The sequence below is a fragment of the Lolium perenne genome, chromosome 3 (assembly GCF_019359855.2).
Source record: "Lolium perenne isolate Kyuss_39 chromosome 3, Kyuss_2.0, whole genome shotgun sequence".
NCBI classification, from domain to species: Eukaryota; Viridiplantae; Streptophyta; class Magnoliopsida; order Poales; family Poaceae; genus Lolium; species Lolium perenne.
The window spans coordinates 6,847,415-6,866,966 of NC_067246.2; the positions used below are offsets into that span (position 1 = coordinate 6,847,415).

At 46.7% G+C, this 19,552-nt stretch overlaps 1 protein-coding gene across 5 annotated transcripts; it reads left to right on the plus strand.

The window, feature by feature from the left end:
- The first annotated feature begins 14,315 nt into the window (after positions 1–14,315).
- On the plus strand, positions 14,316–17,888 carry LOC127325552 (uncharacterized). 5 transcript variants are annotated; one of them, XM_051352346.2, is made up of 7 exons: positions 14,316–14,411; positions 15,421–15,606; positions 15,960–16,081; positions 16,548–16,643; positions 16,753–16,887; positions 17,038–17,130; positions 17,547–17,888. In XM_051352346.2, exons 4-7 carry the CDS (start codon positions 16,568–16,570, stop codon positions 17,609–17,611), a joined length of 369 nt encoding a protein of 122 aa, XP_051208306.1. In that variant the 5' UTR covers positions 14,316–14,411; positions 15,421–15,606; positions 15,960–16,081; positions 16,548–16,567; the 3' UTR covers positions 17,612–17,888. The 5 variants fall into 5 exon arrangements, with proteins under 5 accessions (XP_051208306.1, XP_051208305.1, XP_051208302.1 ...); XM_051352345.2 differs by having other exon boundaries at positions 15,960–16,035; positions 16,753–16,919; XM_051352342.2 differs by having other exon boundaries at positions 15,960–16,035.
- The last annotated feature ends 1,664 nt before the right edge of the window (positions 17,889–19,552 follow it).

The following is a 19,552-nucleotide window of genomic DNA, read 5'->3' on the forward strand; positions in this document are numbered from 1 at the left end:
TATGGGAGGGGATGAAGTTGGGGGGAGACGAGGTGGCTGCGGAGGGTACTCCGGCGAGGTGAGGAGCGGCGGCGGGTGTTGTTCTGCGAGATGGCTGAGTGGGCCGGTGGACCTTTACTCCCATGGCGGATTCAGTTTTTCCTGACGAATACAGCAGCGGATTCGGTTCAGAAGGTTGAGAGATGCAAAGTTTATAGATGAAGTTCAGTTAGCTGTTCATCTCGTCCATGTTATGTCTATGTCTACGAGACACAAGCTTTCATCGCACGTGTACAGAATAAAGATTGAATCAATAAACCAGAAGCACCCAATACAATGGTTTGGCTGCAACATTTGTGCCAGAGGATTGGGGAAGTGAATATGTTATTAGAATTTTACAGAGATCAGAATTTGTACTGCTAGTAAACCAAATAAAATATATTCTTAAACATACACAATTTTCCACTTGTTCCTACCTATATATTGATCTCCTATGTACCTAGCTAGCTGAACCTCAAGATCCAACCAAGCCAACTTAGAAAAATTCAGAGGAACGATGCAGAAAGAGACCAACAACAGAAGATCAGATACCAACAAGGAACAACGTACACGCGTACGTACACTGATTAGCAAGTGGCCGACACGGCAGCGAGGAAAGGCAGATATACTGAAGAATTAGATCAAGAAAACAAAGTTCTTAGGCAGCATGCCTGCGTCTTATCCGCCGGCATGGCCTTTCCTCACCATGTCGTGCACGGCTGTGTTCCAGCCTCTGCCGGACTGTCTCGCCGGAAAACGTACGTATGACCAGTACTACATGAGATTCTTGAGCTGAAGATGATGGAATTTGTGGTGGGGGCCGTGAGGTCTGTGGAGAAGGAATGAGGCAACATTGGAGGAATGAGGGATTTAGATCCGTGTGACGAGCGCGAGGTGAAGCTGCAGCCATCGGATCGCCGCCTTGCCGGATCGAGGACTTGCTGTCGCTGGGTTCTCGGGAGGCCGCGTCAAACATGGCTGTAGATATCAATTGACTTGCATGGGCTTAATTGGTTCTGATTTGCATTAATTGTCTTGTTGCTTTAATCCCGGCGAGATTGTCGCATGGATTTGGTCTTCTTATTCCCCCGCAAGATGGGTCAAATGATTAACACATGCATGCATCTACCATGTGGGTACGTTCTTAGGTTGGACGTACATGATCGCTGACTATTTTCCCATATGGCTTGGTGGCATTTTTTTTGTTCCATCAGATTAATTAGCTAAGAGCATCTTCAACACACGCGCCAAAAGATGCCCGCGCGGGAAAAACCGCCAGTTTAGCGCGCCGGTGTTGAAAATTTTCGCTCCAACAGACGCGCCAAAATAGCGCGCGCTAAATTTTTTGCCGCGCGCGGTATAAAACGGCGCGTGTGACGCGTCCCCAACTGCCGCCAAAAACTCCCTCCCGCCACGCGCCACCCTCTCACCTGCCACGCGCACCACCGCCGCCGAGATCGCGCCGCCGCCATGCCCCCTGGCGCAATCCTCTGGTTTCATCGGCGTGCGCGCCCGCCCGAGCGGCACGTTCTATGCGGAGATCCGCGGTGGCAGCGCTCGCCTCACCCTTGGCACCTTTGGCACCGTCGAGCAAGCGGCGCGCGCCTACGACGTGGCGGCATGGCGCCTCGGGCGGCCCCGCCAGGAGCTCAACTTCAAGGACTACGAGTCGCTCGCGGAGGCAGAGTTCTTGGCTGGCTTCGACGGCCTCGTAACCAGCAGCGACGCCGCCGCAAGCAGCTTCAGCGCCACCTCACCATTATGCAGGCGGATGAACTCACTATGGAGGCGTGGGCCGCTGCCTTCCCGCATGATGTCGTTGACGAGCACGCCTTCTTCGCGCAGAAGAAGGCGGAGCGCAGGGCGGAGAAGGAGGGCATTCACGCACGCAAGCGGTTCATCGACGCGTAGGAAGCCGGCCCGACGACCATCGACGAAAACGATGAACGTTGGGAGGATTTGGTCTTGACTGAGCTGTCGGAGTCGTCGGGATCGGACTTCGACTTCTCGGATTTTTAGATGTATTGATGTATTGTATCCGTTTAATTGTCGTTCTTGTCATCGTTTTAAAATGTATTTTTAGTACTATGTTTGATATTATTTTCAATCATTTGTATGCAAAACTTGTTTTTGCCGCTGTATTTTATAGCGTCTGGTAAAGAGCTATTTCTGCGCTGTATTTTTTCACGCGTCGGAAAAACTTAGAGACGCGCCCAGACCCATAAAAGCGAAAACAGGCGTTGTATAATTTTTTTAGCGCGCGCCTGTTGGAGATGCTCTAAGTATGCAGGTTCCCTTCAATCTAACTGATGATCTATATGTAAATGTATGCAAGAAATAATGAATCGGTTTGGGCACAATGCTACTTTAATCCATATTATTGCCTAACCACACATCTACGTCGCTAAAGAAAAACACATCTTTGTCGTGTACTTTATTCTATGATGGGTGTTTTTTCTCGGGTACACGGCAAAGATGCTCTTCTCCGAATGCCAAAAACCAGTACACGGCGAAGAATACTTTGTCAATTAAATGTTAGCACCCGGCGAAGAATAAGAACATGACACAATAGGGGAAATACACTCAGAAAAGAAAAACACACGGCGAAGAGGCTCTTTGCCGAGTACCACAACTAGACACTCGGTGAAGAAGACTGCCACGTGGCGAGTAAAGCATACGGCTGGCAGGAGCAGAACTTTGCCGGGTGTCTCCAGTTAGATACCCAACAAAGAGCGTCCTCGCCAGGTGTTTTCAGTTAGGAAGGTGCGCTATTTCCCGCACAACTATGCTTTTTTCTGCGCTGTGTATATTGTGGAAGGTACATGGCAAAGACCCTCTTTGTCGTGTGTATTCTGAACGGTACACGACAAAGACCCTCTTTGCCTTGTATTCATGTTTCGCCGCGTCGAGCGCGCCGGTGTTCCTGTTGGGAGGCGCGTGAAACGGAAAAAGATGGGCACATAAAATCGCATGTTCTGGAGCTAAAATAATTTTTCCAGAAAATCAGGGGCAGGGAAAAGTGGATGCGTAGTTCAAATCTGGCCCGATTCCAGCAACATCGGCAGGGGATCCTGTGGCTTCCCGAAGAGCTAGAGCGTGGGGCGGGTGTGTGGAGCGCGTTGAGTATGTGTTCTTCTATCGTTGTGCACAGGTTTTCCTCAACCCTAGTTCGCACCCCTTACCTGCTTCACACAAAAAAAACCGTTTTGGCAGTCGAAAAATGGAAAACAGGTTTTTCGTGGCCACGATGGAAAAACCCCACACATAGCGTTGATTCCCATTCCAGGCACACGCATGTGCACGACTTGGTCTCGTTCTAGCAAACTATACATGCCCGTTGGCCATAACCTAACCCGTTTGACCTAAAAGCCATAAAACTCCCTAGGTGATCGCTCATTTCGTGAATGTTTTTATGGAATAACTGCAATATTCCAAGTTTGAATTTTTTCCACACAACTGAGTCACATAAAATTACGCCTCGCAGAGGTCTCACATTTTTATTATTTTTTGAATTAGTTGTGCTCCAAATGGGACGCATCGGACGTCCCATTTGGCCGCGTCAAGCTCGGTGGTGTTCCTGTTGGAAGGCGCACGAAATGGAAAAACACGGGCCCATAAAATGACACGTTTTGGAGCTAAAAATGATTTTTCCAGAAAATCTGGAGAAGGGAAAAGCGGACACGTAGTTCAAATCCAGCCCGATTTCAGCGACATCAGCGAGAAACGACGGGGGATCCTACAGCTTCCCAGGGAGCTAGCGTGTGGGGCTGGTTTGTGTGGAACGTGTAGCGTATATGTTTTTTTATCGTTGTGCACGAGTTTCCCTCAACCGTAGTTCACGCCCGTTGTACCTGCTTCACAAAAAAAACCCGTTTCGGTACTCGGAAAATGGAAAACGGGTTATCCGTGGCCATGATCGAAAACCCACACACACAACGTTGACTCCCATCCCAGGGCACACACATGTGTGCGATATGGCCTCATTCCGGCAAACTATGGCATGTTGGCCATAACGTAGCCGATTTGACCTAAAAGTCATAGAACTCCGTAGGTGATAGCTCATTTCGTGAATGATTTTCTAGAATAATTGTCGTATTCTAAGTTAGAATTTTTTCCTCGCAACTAGGTCACATAAAATGACACCCCATGAAGTCTCACCTTTTTATGATTTTTTCAATTAGTTGTGCTCGGAATGGGACGCATTGGACGTCCTGTTTCGGCGCGTCGAGCATGACGGTTCTCCTGTTGGGAGGGACGCAAAACCGAAAAATATGGACACGTTCCGGAGCTAAAAAAGATTTTTTTAGAAAATCTGGAGCAGGGAAAAGTTGACGCGTACTTCAAATCTGTCCTGATTCCACCTACATCGGCGGGAGACGGTGGAGGATCCTACGGCTTCCCAGATAGTTAGCGCGTGGGGCGGGTGTGTCATACGGGTTGCGTATGTGTTCATCTATCGTTATGCACAGGGTTCCCTCAACCTTAGTTCGCGCCCCCTTGTACCTGCTTCACAAAAAAACACGTTTCGGCACTCGGAAATATGGAGAATGGGTTTTTCGTGGCCACGATGGAGAAACCCGACACACAATGTTGTTTCCCATCACAGGGCACACGCATGTGCGCGACATGACCACGTTCCGGTAAACTATGCATTCTCGTTGGCTATAACCTAGCTTGTTTGACATAAGAGCCATATAACTATGTAGGCGATAGCTCATTTCGTGAATGTTTTTCGGGAATAACTGCCATATTCCAAGTTTGAACTTTTTCCTCGCAACTGCGTCACAGAAAATGACGCCTCGCGAAGGTCTCACATTTTTATGATTTTTTGAATTAGTTGTGCTCGGAATGGGACACACCGGACGTCCCGTTTCACCATGTAGAGCGCGGCGGTGCTCCTGTTGGACGCGCGCGAAACCGAAAAAACATGGGCACACAAAATGACACGTTTCGAAGCTAAAAATGATTTTTTTAGAAAATCAGGGGCAGGGAAAAGTGGACGTGTAGCTCAAATATGGCCCGATTCCAACTACATCGACGAGAGACGGTGGAGGATCCTATGGCTTCCCGAAGAGCTAGCGCGTGGGGCGAGTATGTGGAATGCGTTGTGTATGTGTTCTTCTATCGTTGTGCATGGGTTTCCCTCAAAAAAAAACGTTTCGGCACTCGGAAAATGGAAAACGGGTTTTCCGTTGCCACGATGGAAAAACCCCACACACAGCGTTGATTCCCATCCCAAGGCACACACATGTTCCGGCAAACTATGCATGCCCGTTGGCCATAACCTATCCCGTTTGACCTAAAAGTCATAGAACTCCGTAGGTGATAGCTCATTTCATGAATGTTTTTCCGTAATAAATGTCGTATTCCAAGTTTTATTTTTTTCCTCGCAACTGGGTCACATAAAATGACGCCTCATGAAGGTCTCACATATTTTGTATTTTTTGTGAATTAACTGTGCTTGGAAGGGGAAACACTGGACGTCCTGTTTCGCCGTGTCGAGCGCGGCGGTGCTCCTAATTGGAGACGCGCGAAACCAAAAATGATGGGATCATAAAATGACACGTTCCGGAGCTAAAAATGATTTTTCTAGAAAATCGCGGGCAGGGAAAAGTAGACGCGTAGTTCAAATCTGACTCAATTCCAGCGACATCGGCGGGAGATGGTGGAGGATCCTACAGATTCCTAGAGATCTAGCGCGTGGGGTGGGTGTGTGGAACGCGTTGTGTATGTGTTCTTCTATCGTTGTGCACGGGTTTCCCTCAACCATAGTTCGCGCCACCTGCTTCACAAAAAAAACCGTTTGGGCACACGGAAAATAGAAAACGGGTTTTCCATAGCCACAATGCAAAAAACCCCGCACAAATCGTTGATTCCCATCCCAGGGCACATGAATGTGCGAGAGATGGCCTCGTTTCAGTAAACTATGCATGCCCATTGGCCATAACCTAGCCTGTTTGACCTAAAAGCCATAGAACTCCGTAGGTGATAGCTCATTTCGTGAATGTTTTTCCGGAATAACTGTCGTATTCCAAGTTTGAATTTATTTCCTCGCAGATGGGTCACATAAAATGATGCCTCGAGAAGGTCTCACACTTTTCTGATTTATTTTTGAATTAGTTGTGCTAGGAATGGGCTGCACCGAACATCTCGTTTCGCCGTGTCGAGCGCGGCGGTGCTCCTGTTAGGAGATGCGCGAAACCGAAAACCCATGGCACAAGCATGTGCGTGATATGGCCTCGTTCCGACAAACTATACATGCATGTTGGCCATAACCTAGTCCATTTTACCTAAAAGCCATAGAACTCTGTAGGTCATAGCTCATTTCGTGAATGCTTTTTTGGATAACTGCCTGATTCAAGATTTGATTTTTTCCTTTTAGCTGGGTCACACATAGAATGACGCCTCGTGAAGGTCTCACATTTTTCTGATATTTTGTTCAATTAGTTGTGCTCAAAATGGGACGCACGGGGACGTCCCGTTTCGCCGCATCGAACGTGGCTGTGCACCTATTAGGAGGCGCGCGAAACCGAAAAGGATGGGCATTTAAAATCACATGTTCCGGAGCAAAAAAAAATTCCCTGAAAATCAGGGGCATGGAAAAGTGGGCGCGTAGTTCAAATCCGGCCCGTTTCTAGTGGCATTGGCGGGAGACGGCTGGGGATCCTACGACTTCCCGAAGAGCTAGCGCATGGGGCGGGTGTGTGGAACGCGTTGCGTAGGCGTTCTTCTATCGTTGTGCATGGGTTCCCTCAACCCTAGTTCGCGCCCATGTACCCGCTTCACAAAAAAACCGTTTCGGCACTTGTAAACTGGAAAACGGGTTTTCCGTGGCCATGATGTCAAAATCCCACACGGAACGTTGATTCCCATCCCACGGCACACACATGTGCGCAATATGGCCTCGTTCCGGCAAACTATGCATGCCGGTTGGCCATAACCTAGCCCGTTTAACCTAAAAGACAGAACTCTGTAGGTGATAGCTCATTTCATGAATATTTTTTCCGGAATAACTGTTGTATTCTAAGTTTTATTTTTTCCTCGCATCTGGGTCACATAAAATGACGCCTCGCGAAGGTCTCAGATTTTTATGATTTTTTAAATTAGTTGTGCTCAGAATGGGATGCACGAGACATTCCGTTTCGCCGCGTCGAGCGCGGTGGTTAACCAGTTGGGAGGCGCGCGAAACCGAAAAAGATGGGCACATAAAATGACCCCTTACAGAGCTAAAAATGAATTTTCCAGAAAATCAGAGGTGGGAAAAAGTGGGCGCGTAGTTCAAATCTTGCCCGTTTCCAATGCCATCGGCACGAGACGACGGCGGATCCTACGGCTTCCCGGAGAACTAGCGCGTGGGGCGGGTGTGTGGAACGCGTTGCGTATTCGTTCTTATAACATTGTGCTTGGGTTTCCCTCAACCCTAGTTCGCGCCCATGTAACTGCTTCACAAAAAAACCGTTTCGGCACTCGAAAAATGGAAAACGGGTTTTCCGTGGCCACGATGCAAAACCCCGTGCACAATGTTGATTCCTGTCCCAGGGCACACACATGTGCGCGATATGGCCTCGTTCCGACAAACTATCCATGCATGTTGGCCATAACCTAGGCCATTTGACCTAAAAGCCATAGAACTCTTTAGGTGATAGCTCATTTCGTGAATGTTTTTCCAGAATAACTTCCTGATTCCAAGTTTGATTATTTTCCTCGCACGTGGGTCACATAGAATGCCACCTCACGAGGGTCTCACATACACCTCCCCCAAGTTTGCGTGTGGAGGCAGCGACATAGACAGGCCCCTACCCCTGTGGAGACTTGACCCGTGTGGTCTTTTCTTTCTTTGAGCCTTTCTCCAGATCTCACCGCCGGCCTCTCTCTCCCTCGCCGCTGGCGGCCATGGTGGCCGGCGACGGGTGGGAGAGGGGTTTGGCTTCTATTAGCTTTAGGATTTCTCTGTCTTTTCTTCTCCCGGGCAAATAATCAGGCGACCGGATCCAGATGTGTTGTAAGTTTTCTCCAATCCCCCTTCTTCATGGCCATGGCTGTGAGATGGAAGATTAGAGACGGATTTGCAGCAGATCCTATGCCGGTACCTCAGCCAAATCCATGGTGAGGCGTTGCTTAGGCTGCCATCACTCCCACACTTCTATTCCTCTTTCTCTTCCTTCAATAATTGTAGCTGCGGCTCCGGACGTTCTGGCCTTGGTGGATTCCTTTTCTCTGGCCGTCGAGGTGACGGGCGAGGTTGGGGATGCCTCACTGGATGGTGCGGGTCTGGTGCTCGGCGGGGTTCTAGTGGTACTGCATCCTGGAGCACATCTTCGGCGGCCCTCCGACGGTCTCAGGCCGTCCTGCCGTCGACTCACATAGCCGAAGGGCGGCTGCTCCGAGCTCTGTCGCCGGTCTGCCGGCGTCATCTCTTCGTCAACCTCCTGGCCGGCGTGCCACAAGGGAGGCCCTTCTGCTCCAGCATGGCGGTTCCCAGCTGCACCGTCCCAAGTGGCATAGTCCCCGGCGACGGCGCGGATGGCCGTGCGTGGAGGTTTCTCGGTGGAGAGGGCGCTGATCGCTTTTTACTTCTTTACTTTAGGGTCCTGTTTGCATACTGTGAGGGCTTGGTTGTAATTTTTGTTTGCTTTGTGGTCCTCTCTGTACTCTGTAATCCCACCGCTCAAATTAATGGCAGTATCTAGGTCCTTCGGGACCGAACCTTTGTTCAAAAAAAACGAGGGTCTCACATTTTTCTGATTTTTTCAATTAGTTGTGCTCAAAATGGGACGCACGGGACGTCCCGTTTCGCCGCGTCGAGCGCGGCGGTGCACCTGTTGGGAGGCACGCGAAACTGAAAAGGATGGGCATTTAAAATCACATGTTCCGGAAAAGAAGGAGCTAAAAATTGTTTTTCCCGAAAATCAAGGGAATGGAAAAGTGGGCGCATAGTTCAAATCCGGCCCGTTTCTAGTTTGATTTTTTTCCTCGCATCTGGGTCACATAAAATGACGCCTCACGAAGGTCTCACAATTTTCTAATTTTTTTAAATTAGTTGTGCTCAAAATGGGATGCACATGACATTCTGTTTCGCCACGTCGAGCGCGGCGGTTAACCTGTTGGGAGGCGCACGAAACCGAAAAAGATGGGCACATAAAATGACCCTTTCCGGAGCTAAAAATGAATTTTCCCGAAAATCGGGGACGGGGAAAAGTGGGCGCGTAGTTCAAATCTTGCCCGTTTCCAACGAGATCAGCACGAGACGACGGTGGATCCTACGGCTTGCCGAAGAGCTAGCGCGCGGGGCGGGTGTGTGGAACGCGTTGCGTATTCGTTCTTCTATCATTGTGCATGGGTTTCCCTCAACCCTAGTTCGCGCCCATGTACCTGCTTGACAAAAAAAACCGTTTCGGCACTCGAAAAAATGGAAAACGGGTTTTCCGTGGCCACGATGCAACACCCCGTGCACAATGTTGATTCCCGTCCTAGGGTACACACATGTGCGCGATATGGCCTCGTTCTAACAAACTATCCATGCATGTTGGCCATAACCTAGCCCGTTTAACCTAAAAGCCATAAAACTCTGTAGGTGATAGCTCATTTCGTGAATTTTTTTCTTGAATAACTTCCTGATTCCAAGTTAGATTTTTTTCCTCGCAGCTGGGTCACATAGAATGATGCCTCGCGAAGGTCTCACATTTTTCTGATTTTTTAAAATAGTTGTGCTCAAAATGGGACGCACGGGACGTCCCGTTTCGCCGCGTCTAGCGCGGCAGTGCACCTGTTGGGAGGCGCGCGAAACCGAAAAGGATGGGCATTTAAAATCACATGTTCCGGAGCTAAAAATTATTTTTCCAGAAAATCAGGGGCATGGAAAAGTGGGCGCTATCCGGCCCGTTTCTAACAGCATCGGCGGGAGACGGCGGGAGATCCTACGCCTTCCCAGAGAGCTAGCGCATGGGGCGGGTGTGTGGAACGCGTTGCGTAGGCGTTCTTCTATCGCTGTGCATGGGTTTCCCTCAACCCTAGTTTGCGTCCATGTACCTACTTCAAAAAAACATTTCAGCACTTGGAAAATGGGTTTTCCGTGGCCACAATGTCAAAATCCGGCACACAACGTTGATTCCTATCCATGGGCACACAAATGTGCGCGATATGGCCTTGTTCCGGCAAACTATGCATGCCCGTTTGCCATAACCTAGCCCGTTTGACCTAAAAGACATATAACTATATAGGTGATAGATAGCTCATTTCATGAATGTTTTTCCGGAATAACCATTGTATTCCAAGTTTGATTTTTTCCTCGCAGCTGGGTCACATAAAATGACGCCTCGCGAAGGTCTCACACTTTTCTGATTTTTTTTGAATTAGTTGGGCTCGGAATGGGATGCACCAAACATCCCGTTTCGCCGCGTCGAGCGCGGCGGTTAACGTGTTGGGAGGTGCGCGAAACAAAAAAAGATGGGCACATAAAATGACCCATTCCTGAGCTAAAAATGATTTTTCCAGAAAATCAGGGGCGGGGAAAAGTGGGCGCGTAGTTCAAATCTGTCCCGTTTCTACCGGCATCGGCAGGAGACGGCGGGGGATCCTACGGCTTCCCGGAGAGATAGAACGCGGGGCGGGTGTGTGGAACGCGTTCTGTATGCGTTCTTCTATCATTGTGCATGGGTTTCCCTCACCCCTAGTTTGCGCCAACTGCTTCACACAAAAAATCCGTTCGGGCACATGGAAAATGGAAAATGGGTTTTTCGTGGCCACGATGGAAAACCCCCACACACATCGTTGATTCCCATCCCAGGGCACACACATGTGTGAGACATGGCCTCGTTCCGGTAAACTATGCATGCCCATTGGCCATAACCTTGCCCGTTTGACCTAAAAGCCATAGAACTTCATAGGTGATAGCTCATTTTGTAAATGTTTTTCGAGAATAACTGCCGTATTCTAAGTTCGATTTTTTTCCTCGCAACTGCGTCACATAAAATGACGCCTCGCAAAGGTCTCACATTTTTATGATTTTATTTTCAATTAGTTGTGCTCGGAATGGGACGCACCGGACGCCCCGTTTCGCCGCTTCGAGCGCAGCGGTGCTCCTGTTCGGAGGCGCGCGAAACCGAAAAAGATGGGCACATAAAATGACACGTTCCGGAGCTAAAAATGATTTTTCAAGAAAATCAGGGCAGGGGAAAGTGGACGCGTAGTTCAACCAGCGACATCGGCGGGAGACGGTGGAGGATCCTACGGCTTCCCGAAGAGCTAAAGCGTGGGGTGGGTGTGTGGAGCGCCTTGCGTATGTGTTCTTCTATCTTTGTGCACGGGTTTCCCTCAACCCTAGTTTGCGCCCCATGTACCTGCTTCACACAAAAAAACGTTTCGGCACTCGGAAAATGGAAAATGGGTTTTCCGTGGCCACGATGAAAAAACCCCCACACATAGCGTTGATTCCCATCCTAATGCACACACATGTGCGCGATATGGCCTCGTTCCGACAAACTATGCATGCATGTTGGCCATAACCTAACCCGTTTGACCTAAAAGCCATAGAACTCCGTATGTGATAACTCATTTCGTCAATGTTTTTCGGGAATAACTGTCTTATTCCAAGTTTGATTTTTTTCCTTGCAACTTGGTCACATAAAATGATACCTCCCGAAGGTCTCACATTTTTATGGTATTTTTAATTAGTTGCGCTCAGAATGTGACGCACTGGATGTCCCGGTGCTCCTGTTGGGAGGCGCGCGAAACCGAAAAAGAGGGGCACATAAAATGACATGTTCCAGAGCTAAAAATGATTTTTCAAGAAAATCAGGGCATTGAAAAGTGGACGCGTAGTTCAACCAGCGACATCGACAGGAGTCGGTGGAGGATCCTACGCCTTCCCGGAGAGCTAGCGCATGGGGCGGGTGTGTGGAGCGCATTGTGTATGTGTTCTTCTATCGTCGTGCACGGGTTTACCACAACCCTAGTTCACGCCCCATGTACCTGCTTCACACAAAAAAACAGTTTCAACACTCGGAAAATGGAAAACGGGTTTTCCAAGACCACGATGGAAAACACGCACACATAGCGTTGATTCCTATCCCAGGGCACACGCATGTGCGCGCTATGGCCTCGTTCTGGCAAACTATGCATGCCCGTTGGCCATAACCTAACCCGTTTGACCTAAAAGGCATATAAGTCTGTGGATTACCCCATCAATTAAACCCACATTCTTTAGCAAATTTATTTCTTATTTAGGCTTAAGCTCTGATACCACTAAAGGTGTCAGGCACCCCGGTGCGGCTCAGTGCACCACCGCACGAGGGTGGGGAGGGTTAGGCCGAGGGAGTATCGTTCAGAACTAGGCTCCTCCTTCAGCGATGGATGGCTAGTTCCTGGCTCACTGCATACGACACCAATTTCCTTCCACCATGTCACCATCGACGCCACCCATCATATCCTGATGCACTCTTCATTCCACCCCTTTCATCTCTAGTTCGCTAGGTTTCTTCTTTATCATCTCTAATCTCATTGCCTCCTCAAATCAAAGCTTCATTGTCACTTCTACCACAGGTGCCCTCAGGCAAGACAAGTTCCGTCGGAGAAGCATCAACAACCTGGCCAAGGCCCGTTCCGCATAAAATAAAAGTGCTAGTACCTAGCTATATTCAAGTGGATGGACTTTCTTGTTAGTTAAATCACACATGTTAGCTAAGGAAGATGAGATAATACATGCATGTTGCTGAGAGTTACAGTGCGTAGAACACGACTAGGTTGGGCAGGAGGCCGACTAGCTCATTTGTATTCAGTAGCTGCAAGCCTAACTTAGACATCAAATTTGAAGCTAGCTAGCTTAGTAAGTAATATAGATAGAAGCATCTAGGGCCCACTAACTAAGCTAGTTTCTACCTATACCGGCCAACTGAAACCAGGGAAATTTAATTAATTTTGTTCTAGAAGAATACATTTCCACTAAATAATAAACAAAATGATAATCAGCACGAGATATCAAAATTTTCTACTCCATCGCCTAATTTGGTGATGCTGAGGGCGTGAGGGGGTGGGGACGGTGATGAAGCGAGCACATTCACACTAGAGATGTCGCCTCGAGGTTGCCTAATGATGTGGATATATTGGGAGTACCCTGTGGCGGTGTCAGTTGATAGTCACACACGCAATGACTACGAGGAGACCACAGACGAGAACTACTAGCCTCGATGGATGCGTGTATGCTCCTTCAAGATGAGGGAAGGGGCCTCCCATCAAATAAACCATCTTCCGCCCTCACACTACCACCGATTGAACACCAACCTCCAAGCCCACCCTCCTCGGACGACCCATGCATTTCGAAACCGGTTGCCGAGCTCCACTATCAGCACCGCACACCTAAAATCTACACAGTGAACCATGTCCAAAAAGATGCGTATCTAGACAAAGTTCAGACGTCATTTTCAGGATGGAGGGTGTAGCATAGATTATTTGCATAGTACAAGTGCAAGCAAATACATCTCTATTTTTAAGTAGGTCTAAAATATATAGGTATGTGTATTCATTTGCTAGATTCATGATGGAGTACCCACTCCAGTGAGGAGCAAGTGCATAATATTCTTAAATTGCCAATAAAGTGGAGTATACTATGACTATGTCTTTTTTAAACTGCCAAGAGTTTGCCTTCTTGAGTTGTCCTTATGCAAGCTAACCCTTCAATTTGTCACGTGAAAGGGATTTCACTACTCCCGAATTGATCATCTCTCCCGAGCATTTTCCGGTTTTTTTGGGGTTTATATGTAAGGTATTTCCTCGCTTCCTATATATTTAATTAACGTGAGGGAGAGGAAGACAATGAGCAAAGCATGGTGCCGATTAGAGGCAATTAAATCTTTTTTACAAGGAGTCAATTAAATCGGAAAAGAGGAAGTAGGAGAGACGTTTAATTGCCCAAATATCTGCGCCCCTAATTAATCTCCGTTATTACTTTCCTACAAACATGCAAGTTGATTGGGCAGGAGAATAACCGCTAACCTGGATCGCCTATAATTCCGCTCCAAAGTTAATTCCCCGATTTTTTTTGCTCAATTGGTAAATTCTCCTACATTTTAGGCACGAATTAAATTCTACCGATTCTTACCAAATTTTCTGGTGACAATTAATTTTTTTCCTGGTTCACGGGATGTGACCTTCTAGCCTTCCAATCCGGGGGAGTATTTCAAATGGTATCCTTGATTAATTGGCTGCATGCATAATTAGATGTACGGCGGATTAATCAAGTACACCTGAGCCCACAAGAATCGACACTGCTATGTGGCTTGGTGGATGTACGGCGGCTCCCGACCTTTGTGCTAGAGGATGGGAAGACGAGGCACGCGTTCTACATACTGGCCCAGTAGGCCCTCAAGTTCGAGTGCTCCAGTGGCTGTGAGATACGGGTAAGCATGGTGGTGTCGTTTTCCTGAACGTGAAATGATGATACATCTGCAAGCATTTTCGTTCGTTGTCAGTACACTTGTTTGTTGTCAGTACTAGTTTACTCATAGATTAGATCAGTTCAAGCTTTGAGGTTAATTAACTGGAAGAAGCAAAGCAAGGAAGCATCAATAGTTCAAATGGTTTGCAAACAGAGCTTGGCTCTGGTGGTTAGGTCCCTTGTGGTGGAACCAGCCCACCCAGGTTCAAGTCCTAGACTTGGCATGGGTGTTTGCATTTACCTGGATTTATTCCAGGATTTAATCGGCGTTATGCTTTCAGTGGTAGGTGACGTGCCCGTCAACAGCGAGGCGCCAGTGGTGACTTCGTCAACCTCAAGATATGCCGGCTCAGTCTCTCGGAGGTGCTCATAGGGGTAGGGTGTGCGTGCGTGCGTTCATAGGGGTGTTTGTACGTGCGTGTTTGTGAGCGTCTACGTTGTACTGTGTTCTCAAAAAAAATAGTTCAAATGGTTTGATTTCCGAATTTAATGGTCCCTGTGTGCTTTGACTCAAATTGCAGCAGTACACTGTTGCTAAGTGTGAGTACTTTGTCAAACTGGAACGTTAATCTTGCCTGTTTAATTAACCCAAAGGAGTAGTCAATATTATCTTTTCAGTATGTCCAGTAGGACTAGTTAATCCACATATTAGATCAGAACAAGCTTATTTGAGGTTGATTAACTTGAGGAGCCACCTTGCTGCAAAAAATGTAGTGTGTAATGTACATAAAGTGAACAGTCAATAATTTTTGCTGAACATCACCCTCTTGTCTATGCATTGCAGCAAACTATTTCTCCAATGTGATTCTTATTAAGTGCTTGATCAGAACAGATTAATGGCGCTGTTTATTTTTACTAATGATATATTCTGTTTGATATGTCTTGTTCCGATAAACTTCCCCTTTTAGTCAACAAGGTTAAAATTGTTGTGTGGAGTTTACTCTAATCGTGTCTTTTTCTTTTTTCGTCAGGCAAACGTGAAGAAGATGTTGGCCAAGGCTGAATCCGAACTCAGCAACCGTCTATTCTTTTGGTGTTATGGGTGTTGTATACAACGGTGTCCTCCTCAGGTGCTCACTGTTGTGGGTGACGACGGTGTTCTTCTTCGGCTACAACCATACTGGCTTCATCAAACACACCATGCAGGTCATCTGTCGGTGAGACCTCTCATCCTCGTCTTTTCATTTTCAGCGAGTGGAGTTCTTTTCATGTTCAAAACTTTGCTTGTATATCAAAGGTGATGAATATTTTCATTAGTTGTACTGATATGAACTATTAACGGGGCTAATCGATGAATGCTAGCAAGAATATGAACAACTAGTGATATGAACAATAGATGTGATGCTAATGGGCAAGCCTGGATTGATACTTTGATGGAAACCCACAAAAAATGTTTGATTCCGGGGTCTCTCCGTCTCTGTTAACACTTTTGTTAAAGGAATTTAAGTGTTACTCGTGGAATTTATGTTGCTACTGCCTACTAATATCATTGCATTTTCTTTAAATGTAGAGCACCAGGATGACAGACTTGGAGGATTTCAGAACATGTGCAGTAGTATTGGCCGCAGAAAACACTAAAATTTCAGGTGTTCTTAAGCAGGTTTTCATTTGACGCGCACTTTTGGCTCTCAGGTGCGCGCGCACCCTATATTGAAAACACGTCAGAAATTTACAAAAAAATTGTGTCGTAAATTAAATTTGTAGGGAATGTATGCAGACATGCGTACGTCAAATCGGGAACTAAAATATTAAGTTACGTAGCCTACACAAAAATAACAAGATGTACTGTTCACAATATAGCAGTATACACATACTATTCACAATATAGCGAAAATCTATCTTCTCTTTTTTTGTGTAGGTCAGAAAAATTCGAATTTTTTCTTCAAAATTTACACGAGTAAGTAGCATGGTGACATGCACGTGCGTGAATTATTTCAAATTTTTTGACACATTTAAATAGGGTTATTCGAATGTTTTTTCATATCAGGGTATGGTGCACCCGAGTGCACCACCGTATTTTCGGGTTTTCATTAGCCTATATAGTTGCTCCCTGTGATTAACCAGTCCTTGTATCTAAAGATCAACCCTGACTCTGCAGAAGGCTACAAAACCCGTGGAATGGCTAATGCTTTCCTCCGCGTGTGGGAGGAAGCTGCTCGTGATCTGCATGCCGCGTCAAGCATTGAGTATGATGGTGAGATCAATGTTGTGCTTAAGGTGGATTGTCGCTTTACTAGCTATATGTCAGTTCTTTATGTGATTGTGATTTTGGTGATCTTGCATTCTTGCCTCATGCACACAAGATGGTGGAGCACCGCTGGAGGTATGGCAACTGTGGAAACTGAGGGAAGAAAGAAAGCTGAGCGTCACCGGCTTCATCGTCGTGCCGACGCACACTGGTGATTTTCGTATTAAAGTTGCTACTCGCGGAGTCCCGGGTAGGAGCTTTCCAACCGTAATTACGTTCATGGTTAGACCTGAATCCATTCTTTGTGCCTTTCAAGCATGATGTGTGAAACTAGTGTTGATGTGGTCGGTCTGTCTCTGTTTCCTGACATGAATGTTTTGGCTTTATGAAATCAATGCAGGTGGTGGACAGAGGACGTGCTGGCGGCCGAGCCTTGTGCATTGTCCGGTGGTGGTAGGTAGCATCTGGGACGCTGAGCCAGGGTGGCTTGTTGGTAATTTTATGCCGTACGAAATCTTTATGTTTTATTGTTAAGTAGGAGAAGAATACCGTGATGTTTAGAGTAACATGCTCATTGCTGGACTGGAGACTCCAGTTTTGTGTCTACATCATTGCTGGTCGGTCTTCGGAAGCTTTGTTTTGGTTTTGAAAAAAAGAAGAGCCTGTGTGTTTTACAATATGTTGTATCTGCATGAAGCTCTTTTGAAATATGGTGTTAAGTACATTGCTTGTTGGTAATGTCAGGCTGTCCGTAATCCTGAGCTTTTATTGTTGGTAGGAGAAAAACAACCACGTGATGTTTTACAGTAATAATTCCACATGTGTAGTTGAATTGGTGAGAAAGCTTGCTAGGAAACCGTGTATGTCTGAGCGCTGCAATGCTGAGACTGCATTGGTCGTCTGGTGCAGGGGATGGTGAGTCGCCGGCGAGGACGACATGGCCTGGCTATGAGCCGTGGCTCATCTTTGGCTGATTCAGTCGGGCGTCCTTGTCGGGTTGTGCTGCACTGGCTCTTGGTCTATGTTTGGAATCGTTGTAATATACTACTCCCTCTGTCTATAAAAGGAAGTCTTAACTGTGCTAAAATTTGAATGTATCTAAACCAACTGAGGACAAGGAGGCCAGGCCATGTTGTTTGCCTAGCAGCTGCTTCCATGTGAAAAAAATGCTTCATTTGTTGTAATATTCGTGTCGGGTTGGTATCATCGTAATGCTCCAGTCCAGAAGCTATGTGAAAAAATGTGCTTGAGAGGTGTTTTATTAATATTTGCTGATGATGCATGCTGTCAAAGTCTAGAAAATACCGGTGGTAGCCGTGGATTTTTTTTTTTGAATTGCTAAGGTAATCTTTTGAACTCGAGAATTTGTGTAAATTGCAAAGTCAAGCAATTGTACTTGGCAGTTGTGTAAATAATTAGGGTAGGTCATATCGAAAATTCGAACAATTTTACCGGAAAGCGTTGACAATCCTTTGTAGGCTAATTTTCTCCCAGCCTCCGACAACACACACGATGACATGTGCCAAATTTCTTCCAAAATTCATATTTCCCTTTGTCGCAGCAAAAAAAAGTACACCCGCTTTTGCTTTATTGAAGGAAAAAAAAAGGTTTACCTAAAATAAAAAGAAAAGATCTGTCGGACCCAGATATCACCGGAGACCTTGTAGAAAAAAAAAACTAAAGTAGCAGAATCAAAGAACATTTGTAGCATTGTGAACTACTCGCCGGCGCACAGCCGGCGGCACCGTCACTTGCTTCTTGCAGCACCGCCACAGGCTGTTGGCATCACGGTCGGTGACAATTTGCAGCACCGTTGCCGACTATTATATAGTAGCACAGTCGGTTACTGTTTGCAGCACCACCGCCTGTCTAGAGATTCGCATCACCGACTCATTGACTTTTTTAGCAGCAAAGAAGAAACCCGAGTGGGAAACCAAACATTATTATCCATGCCGGCGACCTTGGACACGCTTGAGGCCCCAAGCGAGCGAGCAGACATGCCGGTGGTTGTTGCATCTCCGGCGGGTGTGGAACCAAATCATTCTTGCCCCATTTTTGTCCTCGTCAAACAAACCTCCCAGGTGGGGAAACGAGCATGTACTCCAAGTTAATTCCATTTGGGAACATGTAAAAAAAAACTCCATTCCGGAAAAGAAAAATCCTTGTAGTTTAGATCAGCCAAAATCGGTAGGAGTAAAAACGAAAAGAAAAGAAAAAAAGCTACTCTATCAAGTGGGTGGGTGATGTAGAATCGTTTACAGCCGCCATGTGCGTGAGCTTTGGTGTATGGATGGATCGTTCCATGTATGTGCACGCGCGTACTGCTCCCGGCCTTCCTTCCTTGCTTTTGTACGTGCGCGTCAATCGGCCGGGTCCAGCCTGGCAGGTCCTCCAGTTTTGACATCGATCGTGACAGAGCAGAGTAGGAGCACGCGACTCGAGTTGGACTGCCTCTTTTTGTCGACTGACTCGAGTTTTTAATAGAACTGGGCTTTATCTATCTTCGGTGACATCAATATTACTCTATAATCTTCACTTACTTCAGTTCTTTCTCTCTTCCTTCAGTTTTGTATCTCAGTTTTTCTTTGTGGTCAGTCTCACATAATTATTTCTTCAGTTATCATTTTCCCTATTTATTTAGTTAGCAAGTCATTCATTTCAAGATATTGGAAGACCTTCAGCGGTTGCCGAAGAACAGAGAATGTGCAGATTGCAAATCCAAGTGAGTGGTCCTATGCAGTTTCTTGTTTTAAACATGTCTATCAGTAAATTGGACAAAATGTTAATGAGATTTGCCTAGAGTATTTTTCCATGAGGACATGGCCGCCAACTGTTTGAATCATGAATTGAACTAGTCAGTTGTCTACCCCGTGTGCTGGCCTGTGTTATCTTTAACGCATTGTAATATGTTTTCT

Excerpts from the sequence above, each read along its gene's own strand:
- LOC127325552 (XM_051352342.2), top strand. The coding sequence starts at position 15,436 with ATGTTGGCCAAGGCTGAATCCGAACTCAGCAACCGTCTATTCTTTTGG. Across the intron at positions 16,888-17,037 it reads TGCTACTCGCGGAGTCCCGG|GTGGTGGACAGAGGACGTGC; the intron begins GTAGGAGCTTTC and ends AAATCAATGCAG. Across the intron at positions 17,131-17,546 it reads TGAGCCAGGGTGGCTTGTTG|GGGATGGTGAGTCGCCGGCG; the intron begins GTAATTTTATGC and ends CGTCTGGTGCAG.